Source organism: Myotis brandtii, unplaced genomic scaffold (assembly GCF_000412655.1).
Source record: "Myotis brandtii unplaced genomic scaffold, ASM41265v1 scaffold596, whole genome shotgun sequence".
Lineage (NCBI taxonomy): Eukaryota > Metazoa > Chordata > Mammalia > Chiroptera > Vespertilionidae > Myotis > Myotis brandtii.
In genome coordinates this window covers 280,058-293,907 of record NW_005370250.1, presented here as the reverse complement: position 1 = coordinate 293,907, position 13,850 = coordinate 280,058, and the positions used below count along the sequence as shown (strand labels likewise).

Genomic DNA, 13,850 nt, shown 5'->3' with positions numbered 1-13,850 from the left:
GGCCAGCTGAAAGCAGGTATCTGGGGTTTGTTTAGCTTCTATAATTGAAACTTAGTTGCTTTCAGAGCTCAGAGCTGGGCTGCGGCAGGTGGGGAACCTTGGCTTCCGCCATCACTGGAGCAAGCAAGCCTCCTGCTCGCTTCAGCTGCGTGGCTGCTGGCCGCCATCTTTGTTGGCGGTTAATTTGCATATCATCCTGATTAGCCGATGGGAAGCATAGCGAAGGTACAGTCAATTACCCTTTTTGTCTTTTATTAGATAGGATATTTTAAAATAAGGACTTTTTAAAACAACATGCCTAAAACAAAACCAATAGTAATTCCTAATACCAAATACCCAGTCAGCATTCAGATTTCCAAATACCTATAATTAATGATATAGTTTTCTAAAAGGTTCCATTTTTTAAAAAGTTGAAATGTCCCTTAAGTCTCTTTTCATTGAGAGGCTCCTCCTCCATCTTTCTTGCAACTCGGAGGGCACACTTTCTCAGTTCACTGAAGCTATGCTCCTCAGGTAGATGATTACGGTTGCTGACCAGGTAACAGGACTCTAAGCCACTGGGGACAGAGGGGCGGGGAACCACAGCACACTGCTTTCTTCAGGGCTTAAAGCAATGCCAAAGTCAAGTGAACTCCAGTGTCATTTGCTGAGACCAAGTGCTCCGTGCATCTCTGGCTAGCCCAGCAGCAGCAGCGGGGACACCCCGGCTATTTCCTGGGAAGCAGTGCATCAGAAGCAGAGTGACTGTGTGGCCTGAATTGCCTGGGAGTGGAGGTAAATGATGAACCTGCCAAGGCAGGTATGGATGGAGTAAATCTGGAACCCATGATGCCAACGCACTGGGGAGGAAGAGGAAAAGGAAGCAGGAAAATGCCCCTATGCATTTGGCATTCAATAAGTGAATGTGAAATTAACCAAAATGATTAATTGCTCATCCGATTTAAGGATGCTCTGTAGGCTGTGATTATATTCTAACAAGAAGATAGATTCATGAACGATAATGCGGGGACATTTCCTGGCTTCCTAAATACCCTGGGTGTCCTCTTAAATGGGGCTGTTCACAAGATTAAAAAGACAGTACAAGTCCTGGACAGCAATTCAGAGAGGTCAGTGAAAAGATGCCAGGAATATTTACCTTTGTGCCTCCACCCCCCAAATTCCCAGATGACTTCATCACTGATGGCCTCACTACTCTGGTTATGCCATTCTCTCCTTCACTAAGAAACTGGCAGGAACAGTGCCTCCCGTCACTACTCCTTTTGTCCATTTCAGTTCATTGGTGGTGTCGCTCCAACTCAAGCTCCATCCTGGTAGCATGTCCTGCCTGAAGATTTTGGTAAGAACCTTGGCAATCTCTCCAGGGCCCTGGACCACTGTCTGGAAAAAAACAAGGTGGGCAATGTGGTCTCCATCACACCACTGGCCGCCATCTCTCCTACTCTGCACAAGAATCACAGATGGGCCAAACTGTAGCATCTTCGAGTTTCTGATCTTTCGCAGTTGCAACTTCTTGGGTCTCTTAGAAAGTTAGTGAACACAAGATTTTTTCATTGTTTCTGAAAACAAAGCTTCTCTTCCACAAAACCCATCTAACTTCCCTCATTCATTAAAAAAAAAAAAAGCCCACACCTAGAATTTTAAGTTAATAGAAACACTTTTTTGTTTTCTTCATTTATTATAACTATAGTCACTGGTTATCATACTTGGTATTTGGCCTTGAAAAGAAAGAAATGAGTAATTACTCTTCTTGTAATGTTTTTAATTCCTCATTAGAATCATTTTAGTTGCCAAGCAACTGTCACTTTTATGTCCCATATTTGAAAGGATTAAGGCAGAATTTTTTTTAAAAAATCAATTTTAGGCTAGAATAAGCAACTTTCTGTGCTAGCACACCTATTTATAAAAACTGATGTTGATTTTAAGAGCATAATTGTTTAAAATGTGAATTATGGAAAGTGGAGTTAATTGCAGTGAGTTTACCATAAAAAAACCTCACGTGATTACAGTACATATCAACATGCACAGAAGGGAATCTAGGAAGGTATTCCCAACAATGTTGACACTGCTTATCTTGCCCTTGGTGGCAGAATAGATGACTGCAATTTCCTTTTCTTGCTAGTCTGTATTTTCTAAGTTTTCTAAAGTGAGCAGGAATAATTTTTAAAGTTAATGCATAAATAAGTGGAAAAAATTAATGTGTGTCTCTCTCTCAAACCAATCTATAATAATAAAAGCATAATGTGCTAATTAGACCGGACAACCTTCCGGATGAAGCCGGGGCTGCGAGGAAAGCCTGGGTCCCGGGTGTCAGGATGTCAGAGGGAAGCTGGTGCCAGCAGCCAGGGGAAGGAAGGCCTACTCTTGCACAAATTTCATGTATTGGGCCTCAAGTTAATAAATAAAAAAAAATTTAAAAGTAAAATAAAAGGTAAATATAAGAGCAGAGTTGCAATTAGATTTTTGTAAATACATAAACTTATAAAAGAGTGGGAATTAAATAACAATATGCATATAAACATACTAATATGAAAACTGTGTTGTCCATAGTAAATACTCAAGAGTTAACTATTACTAAAATAATGTTTTAGAAATGTATCTAAGTGGTCAATTTCATGTTATGTACATTTTACCATAATAAAAAATTATGTAATAACAATATAGACTCAGTGTATATTAATAATTTAGAAATAATGGATTTAAATTTGGTTGGTTTTCTAAGTCTCCTCCCTAAGGATACTGGCTCTGCAAATAGATCAAAAGTACTTCCTTTAAATATAAAAATTCCTATAGGACTTTCTTCAAATTCACACTCAACATCATGATTAAGACCTCATTGCAACGTCTCCCAGATATTTTCAGTCTCAGAAATCATCTCAGCAGAACCACAGGGAGAGGAAACGGCGGCTCTGTGTTACAGTGACTGTAAACACTCTGGTTTCAAGCCAGTGACAATCTCAGAAACAAATCTGAAGGCTTCTTTTTCTCCAGCAAAAACTTACTGACAAGCTTTTATTGACCAGCCACACAGTGAATTATAGAATTACTGTATATCACAGAATAGATTTAATAAAACAGTGATGAAAACAATAATGGAATATTCACCAAATCTTTGGAATAGGGATATTTTTTCAAGTTAATAAAAGAAAAGATAACAGAAAACATGGAAAATTTAACTACATAAAAATGTAAAATTTCTGTACATTAAAATCCCCAATATAAACCAATGTAAAAATGTAAATGAGAATGAGAAAAAAAAAATTCCTGAAGCATGGTATTCCAAGAGTTAAAAAATTTTTTTTTTTTTTTTTTTTTTTTTTTTTGGTAAAAAGCTTTTGCAACCATCTAATAATAATGTGATAAATAGGCAAAGGATATGAACAGATAGTTTACAAAATTGGAGATATAGTTAGCAAACAAACTTATGAAAACACACTCAACAAAAGCTTGGTTATACAATAGACCCTGTTACCATGTAGCATGAAATGAAGGCAAATGATTAAACAGATGGAATCAGAAACAAATAGTGACAGCATGTAAGACATGAAGAACAGAAGTTCACAAAATTGAGGGTTGGTCGGTCAAAAATAAGGGATAGTTAAACAATGGAGAATTTTTAGAGGAGGTAAATATAAGACAAAGACAAAACAAAATTTAAAAACCCTAGAGAGTGATAACTTTGACTCCAGAATGATTATCTCAGTTTTAGTTTTGAAGTTCCATTGTCTCTTTTTTAAGAAAAATTTTCAATTTCACTGATATTTGATTTCCTTTTCTTTAAGGTATAATGTTCCTTTTCTTTGACGAACACATGGAGAGTTGTTTTATAAGATACTAGATAAAAGGAGCAAAACAATGGCAAATATTGCCTTCTCCTAATTAGGTTATGCAAAATTAAATTTCCAGTTTTAGCTTGCCTTCTCACCTCAAAACTCTGCTATGTAAGCACCCTTGCAGCTGGGCAAAGTGATGTTCAACAATGGCCTCTTCAGGGTTGGGGTGTAAGAAGAAGCCCTGGTTAGCGGTGCTTGTCCATTTCCATGGTGTAAATACTCCCAACATAGACAATGTCAAGCTACTAGCACCACTTCACTGAAAATGGAGCTGGGAAGAGATGTGCATACCATTGCTTACCACTATACAGCATTCCTACCATATGGAAACAATAGACAACCTCAAGAGCTTAGATGACAGTAAAATGTGGTAATACATTAGGCAATGATGAGTTTTAAGGATTTATCTTGTAAGTTTATACAATTTAATTTTTTAAAAATTGATTTTAGAGAGAGGAAGGGTGAGGGATAGAAACATCCATGAAAAGAAACATCTATTGGTTGCCTTGCCCACCCCCTACACGGGGTTGAGCCCACAACCCAGGCATGTGCCCTGATTCAGAATTGAACCATGACCTCCCGGTTCATGGGCTGATGCTCAACCACTGACCCATACTGGCCAGGCTATAATTTAATCTTTAATGATGGCTGTGTTTAACAACTGGCTGGCAAAATTTCTGAAAATTTAGCAATCTGCTCTTGCAGGTTAATATTTTCAAGACTGTGACAGTATTTAACGAAGTGTGGGAGCCTGCATGTCTGCCCAGGGTGTGCCCCTGAAGCTGGCCCTGCTTACCCTCCTGCTCTTTCCCTGCTGTTTCCTTCCCAACCACTCGAGCTAAGATGACCCCAACCATTTGCAGAACCAGTCACCAAGTCCAGCAGCTATAACTGCTCCCAGCACAGGTGGGCAGGTCCTTCCACGAGGAGGTGGATCTGGGAGTAGCTTCCACTTCGGAGGACCTTTTCCAGTGGTCTCACTGCCCAACCACTGCTGTTTCCGTCAATCACCGAGTACACAGCTTTTGCTGTCACACTATTTCCTAATGTGTTTCCATCATGAACTTTATAACTTTCACGTCAACCTATGGCCTTAAAAAATCTGTTGGAAAAGTGGTACTTTTGGAGTTCTCACAGAAAGCGCCTCTCCAGTCCCGTTCCTCCCACCCCCCTCCCAACCAGCTAAGTTACTATTTTTGGCCTCTGACCCAAGGGGGACAGGCATACATTAGGGAGCAAGGTTCTATAGAACCACAGTAAACTTGAAGGTGGAAATGCAGAATAGGAATGCTGCCTTTGAATGCAAAGGACCAAACCACAGTAATAACAGACCCCTGCATTCTACTTATTTCCATGGCCAAAGATGAACAGGCTGACAGTTTTGAAGGGAGTTTCTGTCGTAGAAAAGGAATAGAAATGCAGGAAACTCTGAAAGACGTTGCAAATGTTGCAAACCTGCTTAGTGGCAGGGCTGTCTCTACTTAGATCTGCGGGGAGGGGGTTGCATTAGAGTTACCTGGGTGGCTGGCCTCACCAGGTGCTTTTCTAGTTCATATAGTTGAAAAACCTACTTGGCTCTATCGCTTCTCAGAGGATTTGTACCCTTCAGTTTTCCATGTTTTCCTAGAAAGCCCAAGAAAATGCTCCGGGGTGTCCAAAAAGCAAGCATGCCATCAGTTCGTGTGTCACCTCCATCAAAATCACAGTGACTGCTGGCTGAGTGGGAATCTCTGGAGTGGACCCTCAGGAATCTGAAAGATGAACCCCCCTCCCCGATTCCTGCTCATGTTTAGGGCGGAGAACCTCTGGTAGAATGGGAAGAACATGGGCCTGGGACATAAATGTCCGGGTTCAGATCTCAGCGACCCTCTCACTAATGAGCTGGGCCACTATCCATAGGTTTTTCAATGTCCCTGAGGTTCAATTTTCTATCAATTGAAAGGCAAAAAAATATTCATGGCACCCATTCAGGTAAAGGCCCAGCAGCCTACAGAGCCAACCACCATCAGTCTAGACCAGTGGTTCTCAACCTTCCTAATGCTGCGACCCTTTAATACAGTTCCTCATGTTGTGGTGACCCCCAATTTCATTGTTACAAATTGAACATCATTAAAGCATAGTGATTAATCACAAAAACAATATGTAATTATATATGTGTTTTCCGATGGTCTTAGGCGACCCCTGTGAAAGGGTCGTTCGACCCCCAAAGGGGTTGCGACCCACAGGTTGAGAACCGCTGGTCTAGACCTATCTGTCTGCCTGCCTGTCTCTCTCTCAGCAGTCCATCTCATCGCTCTGGATGGACTTAACTGAAATACAGTGCTCAGAATTCCCAAGACACTGTCATCCTCATGCATAAGCCTTTTTATGACTGCTGCTGTTCTCTACTACTGTGGGAGGTCGGCAATAAATACCCTCCCTCCCTACAGGAGAGCACAGATGAGAGAGTAAAGGGGGTTCCCATTTCCTCATTTCACAGGGATGGCAGTCATGGTAACTCACACCCATGAGAGGCAGACATGCCAGCCCGGGGCATGGGGTGTTGCCAGCCTGTCAAAGATGCAGCAAAGAGGCTCCTTGGGATAAACAGCATCTTGATCACAGAATGCTAATTAATTCAGTCCATGAATTTCAAAAAGGACAGTCATGCCTGCGAGCTGCTCTGACGCCTGGAAGCCTTTAGGAAGTGACTGCCCGGAGGACCATCCTTTACATGTGAAACCTGTGGCCATGACTTCCAGCAACTGGGCGTTCCAGTGAGGACGCTACTTGTCAGCTGTGGTCTTCTCTGCGAGGGCCTGTCATCAACAGTGGCCCAGGCGTGAGCCCCTTGCTGATCCTACACTTGGCTTTGTAGCCTGGAGTTGCCCATTCTTGGGTCCGAGTGCCCTTGGCTATCACAGTCCCGGGCTTCTGGTCTTGTGCCCCTGCTGCCTAGGGGCACATCGCTTTGGTGCAGACTCTAAGTGGCAGAGTGGTGAGGAATTCCTACCCCTCCCTTTGCCATGGAGGGAACTGTGTGTGGTCCCAAGTGAGTGTTTGCCTTCTTTGGCTCTAATTTTAAAAATAGGTGTAGTGTTTTACCCTGAACATCCAGCTGCTCCATGGTGTGGGAAATATACCTGAAAGTTTTGGGGTATTTCTAGTTTGGGAGGTCTTTGGATAGCATTAATATAAGGCACATGGTAATTTCAATCAATTAACACTTTGTTCAAGAGAAAATTTCAGGCAGACACCTGTTATGAAGATGGGGTCCAACATAAAGTTCTTATATTTCATGGAGTTTAATTTCCAGTCTGGGGGAGGCTGTGGGGCCAGGACACAGGCCTGCCCTGTGTGGCCTGTGGGCTCCCCCTGAGCGAAGGGAACCTGTTCTAGGAGAGGGACCTGAGCCTGCCTCAGCTCAGGGGCCAAGGGGCTGCTGGGGGCAGAGGAAGGAGCACGTGAGTAGCATGTTTTCTCCTTAGATTGGGGGCATGAGGCTCAATTTATTTTCTCATTTGTCCAATGGAGACAATAATAGCTGACCTGCCTTTTTCAGAGTTGGTTTGAGTTTAAAAGAAATCAATACATATGGGACTCCAAGAAAAAAAAAATCAACATCTATAACAGTGATGGCGAACCTATGACACGCACGTCAGAGGTGACACGCGAACTCATTTTTTTGGTTGATTTTTCTTTGTTAAATGGCATTTAAATATATAAAATAAATACCAAAAACATAAGTCTTTGTTTTACTATGGTTGCAAATATCAAAAAATTTCTATATGTGACACAGCACCAGAGTTAAGTTAGGGTTTTTCAAAATGCTGACACACCGAGCTCAAAAGGTTCGCCATCACTGATCTATAATAATAAAAGCATAATATGCAAATCGACCAAACGGCCGAACAGCAGAACCAACTTCTGGACAAAGCCAAGGCTGGGGGGCCGGCAGAGGTGGCCGGGGCTACAAGGGAGGTGGCTGGGGCTATGAAGCAGCAGCTGAGGTGGCTGGGGCTGCGAAGGCCTACCCTTGCATGAAATTTGTGCATTGGGCCTCTAGTTCTAAATGTAAGATATTAGGCTAAGCTGCGTTGCCCCCTTACACTGACAGGTAAGACAAAGACCTGCAGCTTCCTCCCACACCCCAGCGGAGAGCAGCAGAGCTGCCTCCGGAGGGTCCCTTTCTGGGATGTGTTTGCAGCCTTCTTTCTGATGCTGTCAGAAGTTGTCTTGCTTTCAGAAAAGGACGAGAGAAGAGCTTTGGGAGTTTGGACGTCTGAAGCCTTCCACTCGGTCCCCAATGCTGGCAGCCCTCCTACGAAGTGAAAAACGTTTTAAAAAGCCCAGATGCTTTTGTCAGTCTTTTCTACCTCTGAAACAGAGGGTGTGACTCACATGCATCTGACATCAATGTACCAGGTTGTGATGATTTGCCTCATTGTGCTCAGCTGAAGAGCGGATTAACTCCCCATAATACTCTGAGAATGTAACGCATGGCCTGTGATTGAAACAGAAGGTGGGGGTGGTTGCTTTGTGGCAAAGCAATGGACTGACTCAAGGTTCTGAGTTTCTAATCCCAAATCTGTAACCTTGTATGTGACCCTGGGAGGCTTGCTCGAGGCCTGCAATGGATGCTTACTTTGTGGGTGCTGATCACTCGTTCCTTTTTTAACTATTTATTTATTTATTTACTTATTTATTTATTTAATCCTCACCCAGAGGATATTTTTCCATTGATTTTTAGAGAGCCTGGGAGGGTGGGAGAGAGACAGACAGAGAGAAACATCGATGTGAGAAAGACACATTGATTGGTTGTCTCCCGCACACACAGATGGAGCCTACAACCGAGGTACGTGCCCTTGACCGGAATCAAACCCAGGACCCATCAGTCCACGGGCCGATCCTCTACCCACTGAGCCAAATGGGCCAGGGCTGATCATTCATTCTTAAAAGTATTGTAGTAAGTCCTTCCTCTGAGAACAGTGTGGGTGGTAACTAGTGGCCAATATTACTCAAGACAGAGCCACCAGTAAAGACTGCCAAGTGCACACGAGGCCTCAGGGAGTACTCAGACTATTACCTAGAGATGCTAGGAAAATGCAAATGCCTCAGTTTCCAGAAAATTTGTCTGTTGCTTTTCCCTTCCAAGTCGGCCGTCTACCCTGCCCAGCATGCCCCACAGACTTCCTGCGATGATGGGAATTTTTCTATTACTCTGTCCAGAGGCGGCTACCACTTGTGGCCGTTGAGCATTTGAAATAGGAACTAAATTTCACACCTGATATAATTTAATTCATTAAAATGTCTATGTAAACAGCCATGTGCGGCTAGTGGCCACCATATTGGACAGCACAGCTCTAGCCAATTCAAACCCCTCAAAGCAACTGCATGCAAGTGAGGCTGGGGAAGCAGTAGCACATACATGAACTCATTAGTCAGTCTTTATGTTCAAAACAATTTTTTTTTCACGTTGGAAGAAGTGGCCTCTATCAAGGTCTGAAGTGAGAGATTACCAGAAAATAAGAACAGGTTTCACTAATCCTCCAGTACTATTTCCGTCCATATTTTATGAATATTAAACTGAGATGGTATCTAAACTCATTAACACAAAGCTAAACTAGATGACTTTATCCTATAAAACAACTTTTCTACCCAAGGCTGAGAAATAACCAGGGAGAAACATTAGCCTCACTCTGCACCCTTCTCCCATCGCCTCTGAGGAGGCCGACAGGTAGGAGCCCAAGGACATAGCTCTTCTGCTGCTGCCCATCCCCACCCCCCTTACCTCTGCGGCTCAATCTCACTCCCCTCCCCCCACTAGACACGTCAACTGATAACCAACCACTCAAAATCACAGGCTGAGTGCTGTCTCCCGTTCTCTCCAGACATACGGTGTCTTTTCTTCTTTGCCCCTTTCATGTAAATTCTGTGGCAGGAAACTCCGCAGAATATAGTACGAGAAGCCCTGAGATCTTAACCTCCCTGCCTTCCTGAAACATTCCCACGGCCCCAAGAGGGGTTTGAACAAACACTGGCTGCTTTCCCGAATCTATGTCCTCACCTTGGAGGTGAACTGATTCAAACTCTACATGGTATAAAGGAGTTATTCTCCCTGCACTTCGCTTGTGACTGCCCTGTGTTTTGTATCTTTTTCTTTTGAACAGAGCAGATCTCAGGTATTCTAAGCTCCAATCATGGGACAGGGGTTCAGTCCCTGCCATTCTCCGTGTGCATTGCCCAGCACAGCGTCACAATCAGGGACTTCAACGCTTCTTGATAAAGCATAAAAGACTCTCAGGCTCTATGGGATTTTTACAGCTTTGGGATTTTAAGGTACATCTTTCAGTTCAACATATTCTAGGAAACAATGTACTACTTGTTGAGGGCCGTGGACTGGGCTTGGTTCTTTCAGGGAAGGACTGCAGAATCAGTCATGTATTTTTCAGGTTGATGTCATGATTATCTGAAGGTTAATAATCAGCCAGCAGCTGCATGAGTGACATGGGAGGAAGAAAGCATGATAAATAAATACTTTGCTGGTCGCCGCTTTCTCAACAGTGAAATGGAAAGAGAATAAAAATCTTTGTGCGTGAAATAGTCTTAGTGTCCTGCTAAAGACCAGTGCACTATGACTACCAGGCCCGTGTGAGGCACTCTGCCGTGTATTAGATTGGGAGCGAGGTGACATAACAACTTATCACAGCCGCGCTTCCTCCAGGCTCCACTGTGTCCTAGTGCTTCTCCTTGCACGCATGCTTCCTAAGGAGGTTAATTTGAAATAGAAAACCATTCATTCTGCTTCCGACTTCATCCCTGACTGAAAAATTAAAGTGTAAATAAACAGAAATTTAATTAAAATTAAGGTCCAAGTAACAACAAAAATGCTCCCTCTTTTCCTGGTTAAAAAGCAAAGCGGGCTGTTTGGATCAGCTGTATCAGCATCGCTGCCTGGGAACTTGTTAGAAATGTAAATTATGGGCCACACCCCAGGCCCATTGGAGCAGAAACTTTGAGGGGTGGAGCAAATGTATTATAAAAAAAATCCTCCATGTGATTCTGCACTAACAGTTGAGAACATTTGCTTTAAACAGTGTTGAAATCATCAAAACTATTCTTTTCAGTGTTGTAATAAAGCGCACTAAATGAGTGTTCCTGGTGTCAAGCCTTTCCCAATTTTAGAAATAAGGTCTGGCCAAGCACTAAACAAGTCCGGCCAGGAATCCCAGCTCTGAGTTCCAGCACATCTGCATGCCGTGCTACCTGGGACGTGATCACCTCCCCGGACGCTCCTGGCACCGGCTGGGCAGGCGCTTTCGAGATGAGCCACTATGGCTCCTCTGCTTCTTGGTGGGAGATGAGGGGCTCAAAGGGGGGGGGGGGACACAGAGGGGAAATCTATGACTTTTCCATCCATTTTAATCATTCCTTTTTTTGAAGGGAGAAAATATTTAGTACTTTTACATCACTATTTCACAAATAACAACCAAGAGAAAGACAGTGCTTATAAAATTTTTTAAAAATAGGGCATCTTTGTAGATAACTGCTTGTCAGCTGCACTAGGGTGTGCATCCTTCACAGTGATTACGGGTGATGACGGAGGACAGCGTTTAGGTCAGCTGTGGGCAAACTACGGCCCGCGGGCCGGATCCGGCCAGTTTGAAATGAATAAAACTAAAAAAAAAAAGACCGTACCCTTTTATGTAATGATGTTTACTTTGAATTTATATTAGTTCACACAAACACTCCATCCATGCTTTTGTTCCGGCCCTCCGGTCCAGTTTAAGAACCCATTGTGGCCCTCGAGTCAAAAAGTTTGCCCACCCCTGGTTTAGGTAATTCACTGCCAACGTGAGTCTGTATGCTTCTCAGACCTCTGACCCCCAATTGCAATGCTTATTAATCAGTATCTTCCAGTCACAGAGATGCCAGCTTTACCCGATCCCTTCCTATTCCTTTGTAAGTACCATTCAGATTGGACAGGGAATTATTAAGACTTTCTGTCCAAATGATTCAAAGACTTTCACATTTCTTTTTGATAACAGAGTCTGCTCATGGAACCTAGGTTTTGAGTGCCCCAAGAACACAAGGACAAAAAGTCAGAGCACCAGACGCACAACAGCATTGTATAATTTTTTTTTTTTTTTGTCACGAGAAAAACCTCCGTCCGAAGAAACATACAAACTCTCCTCGGTAACTTTTCTCACTTTAAATCACACCTCTCATCACGACCTAATACACCCACACAGTCATGTGCCACAGGCACTGCGCACCCTCTCCAACATTTCAAAGGCTCAAAAGCTATTTTTAAAGCCAAAATGCAATCTAGGTTGCTATTCTATGAAGCACTTGTTAAGGAAGAACAAAGTAAGAGAGTGATGTTTATACATGTGGGCAACTCACCAAAGGATTGAATGCAGCTATCGATGAGATCGTCCAGGCTGGCTCCTTTGGCCAAATGTCCCAGAGACACCATCATTCGGAACTGGGTGATCTGGGCCAGGCTGGGATGGGAGGGGAAGGGGCTGCTGGCTGGCTTCGCCTCTAGTTTTGCTTTAGGGGCAGCTCTGCAGCCATGAGAAGGTTTCCTGGGGAAAGAGAGGAGGCAGTGAGTGCAAGCGGAGCGGCCAGGGGGCGAACACAGGGGCAGCTCCACGCTCTGAAGGCAGATTAGAGAGGAAGGACTAGAGATAAGACAATTAATCCTGGGAGTTGGGCTGATAGAAGATACACCCCTCCCACTTGGCAGATGCACCAAACGGACTGGTTGGCTGTTAAAGAAACATCTCCCAAGCAAATAACAAGGTGAGATTTCAGGGCTGCATCTAGGGCTGGTCCTCTGGGGGTTAGGATTGCTTTGCCCTGTTGTCTCCATTGCCTGAGGGGAGAGGCAGAGGCAGGGCTACCTTGGCAGTTCTCGGGTCCTAGCAATACTTTTTCATTTCAGCCTCGAGGCCACTGACTTGGGTCTTAAGAATTGAGTTTCAGGTGGTCTCATCTTTGGCTAAATTCATTCATCTTGAACAACACCTGAGACGCTGCAGAAACCCAGGTAGCCTCGGAAACATCTTTAAGGACTTTGGGGAGGAAAGTCAAAGACTGAGGACCCGTGTGCAGGAAGTGAGGAGGGGTGAGGGGTGAGGGTGGTGATATTTAGATTTTAAGCTAGTCCTGCCTTTCTCACAAATCTTGGTGGGTTTTAAGATTCTGTCTTTCATGATAGATAATACAGGTAATCATTATGAGTCATTTTTATCATTAAACACCATTCCATTAAGTCTGTACTTGGGTCCTTACCTATTGGGGAGGGGGGAGAGAGGGGGGTGTGGAGGAGCAGAGCTCATGAGAGCTTCATTCCAGAACTGAATCCAAAAGAAAACACTTGGATATGGAAAGGCTTAGGAGTGCCTATAGGTCACCTCTGCCCACTCTCACAGAGCTTTACCTTTGATCATGACCTCTCAGTATAAGTCACGTTGTTTGCAAAATGATACATGAAGGTTAATTAAGCATTTCGTTTTCCCTTCCATTAAAAAACATAAACACACACAGGCACATTTCCATCATCTCTGAAGGTTCACTAGTGATGGGTGTTGTTACTTGTAACTTCTTTGAGCATATCGTTAACTCTTCTCTCCCCACTGTGCCTGCTTATTTCACAGTTTACAAAGAGGAGGCAAGAAAAAAAAGGAAAGAGAAATATACCTCAGATCCATAACTTTAGCGACTCCCCATGTGTTTTGCTGAACCCATGAGGCACCCATTAATCAGTGAGTGCTTTTTCCATGGGTAAGACATCGCGATGGGCCGGGGAAGGCCAGTAGGACAGTCTCTGCGATGGCACTCTGTAAACTGTACATCATACTAACTACATGTTAGCTGATGTTGTAGGAAGGTCATCTATCTGTAAGTTCTTCAATACAAAACTCTAGTTGGAGAATCAGACCCAGACCAAGGAAAGATAGCTCTATCAATCCTAAGTGTCCTGTGAGTGGCAAGGGGAAGGGCTGTGCTGTCCTCAGAGAAGGGAGAACCAGT

General features: G+C 43.6%; 1 protein-coding gene across 4 annotated transcripts in view; it reads right to left on the bottom strand.

Annotated features, from left to right (window-relative positions):
- The window catches only part of RASGRP1 (RAS guanyl releasing protein 1 (calcium and DAG-regulated)), a 77,240-nt gene extending 64,538 nt beyond the window's left edge, over positions 1-12,702 (bottom strand). For 2 of the 4 annotated variants that reach the window (XM_014550303.1, XM_014550304.1), the window contains exon 1: positions 12,216-12,513. In XM_014550303.1, coding sequence (XP_014405789.1) covers positions 12,216-12,291 — 76 coding nt within the window. In that variant the 5' untranslated portion in view covers positions 12,292-12,513. Of the gene's footprint in view, positions 1-12,215 lie in introns of all 4 variants that reach the window. The other 2 variants (XM_014550307.1, XM_014550305.1) reach the window with 2 other exon arrangements.
- Between the last annotated feature and the right edge of the window lie 1,148 nt (positions 12,703-13,850).